Here is a 9,332-nt window from a genome sequence, read left to right on the forward strand (position 1 = left end):
ACTGTGATGGTAACTGATGTATCCATGTCCTCTCTAATTCAGTCAGCTTCTCCTTTACTTACAACAAGCTCTGTTGTTGAGCTCATAGAAGGCCATGAGTAGTATGTCTTCTTGGTGGTTCATACAGTCACTTCTACAATGTATTGTCAAAAATCTCTGCGCTGCACAAAACTGTGTAATAAAAACCACAGGGCTTAGAGGAAACACGATGTTAAGGGGCATAACACTCAAACATGTTGCCAGTGGCACAAAAAAAGACAGTTGCCTAGTGAACTATGCCTAGTATACCTAATAAAATTTTTACTCATAGCCCAATGGGAGAGGGTCCTGTAGGGGCCCTTCTTGCTAAGGTCTAAAGGTAGTACCCTTATGAGATTTACTGTATCTCCACTATCTTCACAGAAACTCCTCATTTGGGCCGGGCGCGGTGGCTCAAGCCTGTAATCCCAGCACTTTGGGAGGCCGAGACGGGCGGATCACGAGGTCAGGAGATCGAGACCATCCTGGCGAACACGGTGAAACCCCGTCTCTAATAAAAAAAAAAATACAAAAAACGAGCCGGGCGAGGTGGCGGGCGCCTGTAGTCCCAGCTACTCGGGAGGCTGAGGCAGGAGAATGGCGTGAACCTGGGAGGCGGAGCTTGCAGTGAGCTGAGATCCGGCCACTGCACTCCAGCCCGGGTGACAGAGCGAGACTCCGTCTCAAAAAAAAAAAAAAAAAAAAAAAAAAACTCCTCATTTGTTCTTATTTTGACTAACTCATAGCAATACTGTATAAGGCAGATGTAGACATTTTTGTTTTTGTTCTCTTCTTTAGTTTATACTTTTAATGGGTGTTACAATAGGGCAGTGAGTGGAAGAATTTATATATAAATCCCAAGAAATCTAGCATCACAGGACAATTGGCACCTTGAACCACAATTGGATAATAGAGCAAGAAACTATAAAGATAGTCATGGTTAGTGTAACAGAGGTTTAATTTCCATTGGCAACTTCAACTTATTTCAAAATAGAGCTATGCATGGTTTTGGCCTGGATTTAGGGCAGACCTAACAATTTGGAGGAAGAAATAAGAAGATACTCATCGTACTTCCCTTTTACCTCTTCTAGCTATGTTCCGTGGAACCTGCATGAGCCAGAAAGAGGCAAATTTGACTTCTCTGGGAACCTGGACCTGGAGTATGTGGTGTTGCTGCTTCTGTGACCTGGCCGGGGGCAAGGGCAGAGAGGTGGCTGGGAGGGACCTGGGTCTGGAGCCCTGTTCTAGGACTGCGAGAGGACCTGCACCCGGGACCTAGATGCTCCCCAGTCATGACCTGCTGGGCCTGCAGCCTTTGGGCCCCACTTCTCCACTGCAGCCCAGAGGGGCAGAAGACCCCAGGAGCCGCCCGACTCTGCATGGGGTCCGGCTGCCTGGGCTGGGGCAGGGCAGCCCCTCTAGGCTAGTAAGGCTGTTGGGTCAGGTTCACTATTAAGACCCCTGTGCCCTGGCTGTCACCCTTCCTCCTCAGGCCCCCAGTGGGGCTGTGCAGAGGCTCTGAGGCTGGGAGCAGCTCAGGCCACCGACTTGGTATGGGAGTCCCCCCTCTTTGCGGGTGGGGCCGAGCCATCCCTTCGCCCCACCGGGCAACTCCACCCTGTGGCGTGTGTGGCCCCCACCCGGCCTCATCCTGGGCCGCCATGGGAGGGGCTGACAATGTGGACCTCCCTAGGGCCTTCGTCCTGATGGCTGCGGAGATCGGGCTGTGGGTGATTCTGCGTCCAGGCCCCTACATCTGCAGTGAGATGGACCTCGGGGGCTTGCCCAGGTAAGCGGGGCTGCAATCCCAGAGTTGTGGTTCTAACGAAGTACTTGCTTTCATGAATTTCAATCTAGTAACAAGGAAGGTACCTTTATTCACGGAGCTGATGAGGGGTGTGCCGCCCCAAGCCACACACCGCACCTGCGTTGTCCACGTGAAGCCTGCGTACTGCGGTCAAGAGGGTGTGCGCGGGGAGAGGTGGCCACAAGAGGCTCCCACTCTTCCTCCCCCACACAGGAGGGGCTGTGGCCCCCTCTGTCCTTCTCAAAATGCCCTGGGAAGAAAGGGACCGGAAGCTTTACGGCCTGCAAGGGAAGGTTCTGACAACTCTGGGCTTGTTTTGAAAACTTCTGATCTTTCGCTTATTTTGTGAGGGGAAGGCTGCCTTTCCATGCAGTGAGACCACCCTCAGCTCCCCTCCCTTCCCTCTTGCTTTTCTTTGCCTTCTTCTCTCCTCTGTGATTCTGGCCCCCAGCCCAGACTGCTGAGGGTCAGGGTGAGACTCCAAGACTGCTCTCTGCTACCCCTGTGGTGGGCAGGGCTTTCTGGGGAACCTGGGGCTCTGCCTCCGGTGAGCACCTCTGCACCTCAGAGTCAGATGAGGCCTTTGCTTTCTCTCCAGAGGCAGAGAAAGCCTGAGCTGAGGGGAGTGGAGTTTTCGGGAATCAGTGACTCCCGGCATAGCTTGACTGGAGGCCTGCCTGGCACTTCCCCAGTGACCTGGAGGGAGCAGAGTGTCATTGGCCCGTAGGCTCCTGCCCTGAGCCTGAAGCCTTAGCTCTTAGTGGAAATGTGACAGTGTGCCTAAGGAAATTTTTCTGTCCCCAAGAATTTTTTTTTTTTTTGAGATGGAGTCTTGCTCTTGTCACCCAGACTGGAGTTCAGTGGTGTGATCTTGGCTCGCTGCAACCTCCGCCTCCCGGGTTCAAGTGATTCTCCTGCCTCAGCCTCCTGAGTAGCTGGGATTACAGGCGCCTGCCACTACACCCGGCTAATTTTTGTACTTTTAGTAGAGACAGGGGTTTCGCCATGTTGGCCAGACTGGTCTCGAACTCCCGACCTCAGGTGATCCACCCACCTCGGCCTCCCAAAGTGCTGGGATTATAGGCATGAGCCACCACGCCCGACTGAAAAATGTTTTCAATAAACTGAAAAAGAATAGAGAGTGTTCAACAAAAGGTAGAAGAAAAAGCTCTTTAAGACATGACTGTAAGAGACTTGACAGGCCAGACCCTCAGCCGGACCAAATGGAGCTGAAGGCACTTCTGAAGTTGCAAAGTGCCTTGGAGGTGGAGGCGGGTGTTTGCTTTCAAATCCCGAAAGTCAATGAGAATGGTCTGAAAGTCTCACGAGGCACAGATCTTTCCAGGACCCCTGAGTGCTCCGGGACCATGGGTGTGAGGCAGCTGGGCAGACGTGCTGGGCGAGCTGGGGCAGCTCTGAGCCCTCTCCTCCTTCCCTTTCCCGTCGTGTCTCAGACCCTGAGCCTGCCCCTCTCTCCCCCAGCTGGCTCCTGCGAGACCCCCGGTTACTGTTGAGGACAACCAGCAAGGGCTTCACTGAAGCAGTTGAGAAGTATTTTGACCACCTGATTCCCAGAGTGATTCCTCTCCAGGTAAAGCCAAATTATCTTCTGCATCTTTCTTACATGCACCTTCCTGATCTGGCAGTGGAAGGTCGTGGGACCCACGTACAAGTGGTGGCATAACCCTCAAGGCAGGAGGGACGTGGGAATATGGATGGGACTGGCGTGGAAGCAGATGCATTTGTAGGTTTGAGGGCTCAAGTTTAAGTAGCTAGTGTGAGAAACAGGGAAAACTGTGGCAGTTACGTGACTGCAACGCACTGGGGATGGTGGCTCCCACAGCAGCCGAGCGACCCAGCAGACTAACTGGTGCTGGAGCAGAGCGCGCAGACCGCAGGGGCGGTGGATCAGAGCCTGCCACACCAGCTGTGCAGCCTTTAGCAGCAAGCCCAGAGACTCCAGGCTTTTGCCCCAAATAGCCTCACTCTTTCACCCTCCTCTGCTTGTCTCTCAGTACCGCCAGGGAGGCCCTGTCATCGCGGTGCAAGTGGAGAACGAATATGGCTCATTCAATAAGGATAAAACCTACATGCCGTATCTCCACAAGGTAAGAGGGCCTTGGTTTGGCCCCATGTTCACATGCCTTCTTCCTCCATCTGTCTCTTTTCTGGCGTGCTTTTCTGATTCCTGGATGCATGGGTGATCAGGCTGGGCACTGTGCATTCTGAGAATACTGGCCTGTGAACACGAGGTGCTGAGGGATGCTGGCCCACTGTGTGGCTGAAAATTTGCATGTAACTTTTGACTCCCTCAAAATGTAGTCACTAATAGCCTACTGTTGACTGGAAGCCTTACTGATAATAAACAGTTGATTAATGCAGGTTTTGTATATCTACTATATACTGTATTCTTACAATAAAGTAAGCTTCAGAAAAGAAAATGTTACTAAGGAAATCATAAGTAACAGAAAATATATTGACTTCTCATTAAGCAGAAATGGATCATGGTAAAGGTCTCCTCATCATTTTCATGTTAGGCAGGCTGAGGGGGAGGAAGAGGTGGAGGAGGAGTTGGTTTTGCTGACTCAGGGGTGGCAGAAGAGGTGGAGGAGGAGTTGGTTTTGCTGACTCAGGGGTGGCAGAAGAGGTGGGGGAGGAGTTGGTTTTGCTGACTCGGGGTGGCAGAAGAGGTGGGGGAGGAGTTGGTTTTGCTGACTCAGGGGTGGCAGAAGAGGTGGAGGAGGTGGCAGGGGAGGCAGGGGAATTAACTTGTATTGAAAAAATTCCGAGTATAAGTGGATCCGCACAGTTCAAACCTGTGTTGTTCAAGGTTCAACTGTAGATCAAGTTCATTTTCTCTGTGAATGCACAGCAGTCAGGACAATCACTATGTACCTAAATAACTTTATTAGAAGACAGAACGTGGCGTTAAAGGGCTATTCCTTTCTGCTTCCTGTCTCTGGGACCCACGGTTCTCATTAAAGCTGGGGTTGGTGAATCTTCCTCCACTGTAAATAACGCTACAAGAATTTAGTGATGAGACTCTCAGCTTGAAGCTTTCTGGCCTGTAAGATAAACGTCATCTCTTCTGTCCCCCTTGCTTCTTCATGGAGGGATGTCTCAGGCCAGGGAATAACTGCAGTTCTGCCTGCTGTCCTTCCTGGTGGCTCAGCCCCTGCTGGCCCCTGACTTCCCACATTCAGGAAGCTGATGAGAGTTCAGTCTCAACTGAACCCCTCCTTGGGCTGCCAAGCAGGGTGCAGGGCTGCACGGTGGGCCTGAGCCGTCGTGACTCCGCCCTTGCCTCTGCAGCAGTGCCTGCACGGAGACCTCTGTCTGGAGGCTGGGAGGGGAAGAGGAGGGGTCCCCAGCTGGGCAAAGTGGGGAGGAGGGCGGGGCTGGACTTCATCCACATGCTGGCTCTCACCCTACAGCTGTGGCTTCTGGAGTTGGACAAGGTCAGAGAGTAATTTCCCTCCCCAACTTTTCCCAGGGACTGCATGGCTGTCCTGAATCAGTTGTACTCAGCCAGCATTGTTTGTTCTTGGTTTTAAAATTTACTGGCTGAGCTCAGTGGCTCACACATACAATCCAGTACTTTGGGAGGCTGCTGCGGGCGGATCACCTGAGGTCAGGAGTTTGAGACCAGCCTGGCCAATGTGGCAAAACCCTGTCTCTACTGAGATGCAAAAATTAGCTGGGCGTAGTGGTGCATGCCTGTAATCCCAGCTACTCGGGAAGCTGAGGCGGGAAAATCACTTGAACCTGCGAGCTGGAGTTTGCAGTGAGCCGAGATTGTGCCACCGGACTCCAGCCTGGGCGACAGAGTGAGACTCGTCTCAAAAAAAAAAAAAAAGAAAAAGAAAAAGAAAAAAAAATTACCATTCAACTCCAATCCCAGGCCCAGATGTGGCTCAATGAACACAGGAGATGCACAGCTGGGCCCTGGCTATCTGGCCTCGTAACCATGGTTTCTCGGATGAGATCTCCCCATCCCTGCAGCCATGGCAGGCTTCCTGGTTCCCCTTGACAGTGTGAGGCAGCACCTGAGCTTGGTGAAGTCCCTGATGGTTCTCAGGACCCCACAGCTGCAGCCTCTCCCCTTCCAGCACAGAGTGATTCCCTAGTCTTCCTCTTCTTTCAGTGACTTAGATCCTCTTGCAGGGCATTTCCTGGTAAACTCAGCCCATTGTTCCTGGAGGCTTTGGTTATGGGGTGTCAGAACCCACCCTCGACCGATTTTGGGGTCATTCCCCACAAAAATCACCAGGCTGAGACAGACAGTGATTTCCCCTAATTTACTAAGTTGCAGAAGGTCAGACTGAATTCAAACCCTTGCCTAGCTCACATCTCACCCAACTGAACCATGCTCTGTTTAGTTTCCAATTTCCTCATGTAGTCGTCCCTTGGCATCCATGGAGGATTGATTCCAGGGCCCCCGTGGACACAAAATCTGTCGGTGTTCAAGTCCTTGACATAAAATGGTGTGGCATTTCCATGCAACCTATGCACATCCTCCCATATGCTTTTTTTTTTTTTTTTTCTGAGACAGTTTTACTCTGTCACCTAGGCTGGTATGATCTCGACTCATTGCAACCTCCGCCTCTGGTTTCAAGCAATTCTTGTGACTCAGCCTCCCAAGTAGCTGGAATTACAGGTATGCACCACCACACCTGGCTAATCAGAGACAGGGTTTCACCATATTGGCCAAGCTGGTCTTAAACTCTTGACCTCAAGTGATCTGCCTGCCTCAGTCTCCCAAAGTGCTGGCATGAGCCACTGTGCCTGGCCTCTCCCATATACTTTAACTTATCTCTAGATTACTCCTAATACCCAATACAATGTAAATGCTACATAAATAGTTGCTATATATTACTCTTTAGGAAATAATGATTGGAAAAATGCCTGTACATGTTCAGTACAGATGCAACTAAGAAATATATTTTTGGCCAGGTGTGGTGGCTCACACCTGTAATTTGAGTACTTTGGGAGTCCAAGGCAGGAGGCTCACTTCAGGCCAGGAGTTTCAGACCAGGCTGGGCAACATAGTGAGACCTTGTTTCTATAAAAGAAAAAAAATTAGCTGGATATGGTGGCATGTGTCTGTAGTCCTAGCTACTCAGGAGACTGAGGTGGTAAGATGGCTTGAATCCAGGAGTTTGAGGTTATAGTGAGCTATCATCATGCCACTGCACTCCAGCCTGGAGAAACACAGCAAGACCGTGTATTGGGGGAAACCCCAACCCCGATATTCAACGTGGGTTATTTTCTATTTCCCTAAGCGTTGGCTGGTCTGAGAAATGAAAGAGTACAAAAGAGAGAAATTTTAAAGCTGGGTATCGGGGAAGACGTCACATGTCGGCAGTTTCCGTGATGCTCCCTGAGCCGTAAAACCAGCAAGTTTTTATTAGCGATTTTCAAAAGGGGAGGGAGTGTAGGAATAGGGTGTGGATCACAGAGATCACATGCTTCACAAGGTAATAAAATATCACAAAGCAAGTGGAGGCAGGGCGAGATCACAGGACCACAGGATGGGGTGAAATTAAAATTGCTAATGAAGTTTCAGGCAGGCATTGTCATTGATAACATCAGGAGACAGGGTTTGAGAGCAGACAACCTGTCTGACCAAAATTTATTAGGTGGCAATTTCCTCATCCTAATAAGCCTGGGAGCGCTACAGGAGACTGGGGCTTATTTCATCAGATTTGGCTTTTACCTTAAAAGACGGCCAGCTCCACGTGGGCTGTTCACAGGCCTACCCTCAGGGGCACATTCTCTTTCTCGGAGCTGTTCCTTGCTGAGAAAAAGAATTCAGCGATATTTCTCCTATTTGCTTTTGAAAGAAGAGAAACGGCTCTGTTCCATCTGGCTCACTGGCAGTCAGAGTCCAAGGCCGTCTCCCTTGTTCCCTGAACATTGCTGTTACCCTGTTCTTTTTTCATGGTGCCCAGATTTCACATTGTTCAAACACACATGTTCTACAAACAATTTGTGCAGTTAACACAATCATCACAGGGTCCTGAGGCGACACACATCCTCTTCAGCTTACAAAGATGATGGGATTACGAGATTAAAGTAAAGACAGGCATAGGAAATCACAAGGGTATTGATTGGGGAAGTGATAAGTGTCCATGAAATCTTCGCAGTTTATGTTCAGAGATTGCAGTCAAGACAGGCGTAAGAAATTATAAAAGTATTAATTTGGGGAACTAATAAATGTCCACGAAATCTTCACAATTTATGGTCTTCTGCCGTGGTTCAGCCCGTCCCTCCGTTCGGGGTCCCTGACTTCCCGTGACAACCCTGTCTCTAAAAAAAAATTTAAAATTAAAAAAGGAAAAACATTTCTGAATGTGATTGCAGAATTCATGGATGTAGAACCCATGAGTATGGGGAGCTGTATGTATTTCTTTTTTCCCAATGGAATGAGGGAATTGGGTTCATTTTGGTTAATTTTCTCAACAGGCTCTGCTGAGAAGAGGGATTGTGGAGTTTCTCTTGACCTCCGATGGTGAGAAAAATGTGCTGAGTGGCTACACCAAAGGAGGTACACATTTAGAGTTAGTTCACAAGAGAACAAGGCTTTCAGCCAGCCCGTGTAAATCTTGAACACACCCCAGAGAAAAACAAGTGCACCTTGATGCCTCCCTTTCCCGTGTCCACTGGGATGGATCTTGGAGTTTGATGTTATAATAAATGAGGACTCAAGGTCAAGGTTCAGCGCTGCTCACCAGCCCCCTCTCTTGGCCTTGCTCCTGCTGTCTTTAAACACAGCAGCACTGGAGCTCCTCTGTCCTCAGGACGCCTTTCCATCTCCCATAGCTTTTCTGTGTTAAGGAATCTGCATGAGTACTGGGTCTGGCCTGGGATCAGGGCCGTCTCCACTAACGTGGGAAACCACAGGGAGAAGCAGAAGATGGGTGTTGTGTCAGGAACCCCGCCTAGACCCTGTCCCGTTTCTGGGATCCTACCACCCAAGGCTCCGTGTGGACACTTAGGAGGTCCTAGAGAATTAACCGGCAGGAAGATTCAGGACGGACTCATCAGATGGCAGTAGTGAGGGACACCCCCGGGTGTGAGCAGGCCGCTGGGGCGGGCTGCTGCCGGCGGCTTCCCTTCTGCTTCCTCAGCAGCAGCTTTTCCACTGGAGCATGGTACACTGGAACAGGTTCTGAGTTTGGGCCGGGAAGCTGCGCTCCGTTTCTGGTCTAATCATGTCAGGGAGCCTTGGCCTGGCTCACTTCCCTGCACAGAGTGTAGCTAATTTTAACAATGAGTGTCCGTGCAAGTGTCAGGGATGTGGCGATGGCCATGGCAGCCCTCTGGACGTGGCAGAGTGGGATCCGTGTAGCCTCTCGCCAGCCTCACTGCTGAGCATGCGCTGCTCGTGCGTGCGTCTGGGCGGGGGCGGGTTCCTTCCCTCCTGCGTGCGTCTGGGCGGGGGCGGGTTCCTTCCTTCCTGCGTGCGTCTGGGCGGGGGCGGGTTCCTTCCTTCCTGCGTGCGTCT

General features: G+C 50.8%; 1 protein-coding gene across 1 annotated transcript in view; it reads left to right on the forward strand.

The window, feature by feature from the left end:
- Nucleotides 1–9,332, forward strand: part of GLB1L3 (galactosidase, beta 1-like 3) — a 46,126-nt gene that overhangs the window by 10,428 nt on the left and 26,366 nt on the right. Inside the window, exons 6-10 of the mRNA XM_011934739.1 lie at nucleotides 1,110–1,178; nucleotides 1,712–1,807; nucleotides 3,308–3,416; nucleotides 3,841–3,933; nucleotides 8,291–8,372. Coding sequence (XP_011790129.1) covers nucleotides 1,110–1,178; nucleotides 1,712–1,807; nucleotides 3,308–3,416; nucleotides 3,841–3,933; nucleotides 8,291–8,372 — 449 coding nt within the window. The remainder of the gene's footprint in view (nucleotides 1–1,109; nucleotides 1,179–1,711; nucleotides 1,808–3,307; nucleotides 3,417–3,840; nucleotides 3,934–8,290; nucleotides 8,373–9,332) is intronic.

This window comes from Colobus angolensis, unplaced genomic scaffold (genome assembly GCF_000951035.1).
Source record: "Colobus angolensis palliatus isolate OR3802 unplaced genomic scaffold, Cang.pa_1.0 Scaffold137, whole genome shotgun sequence".
NCBI lineage: Eukaryota > Metazoa > Chordata > Mammalia > Primates > Cercopithecidae > Colobus > Colobus angolensis.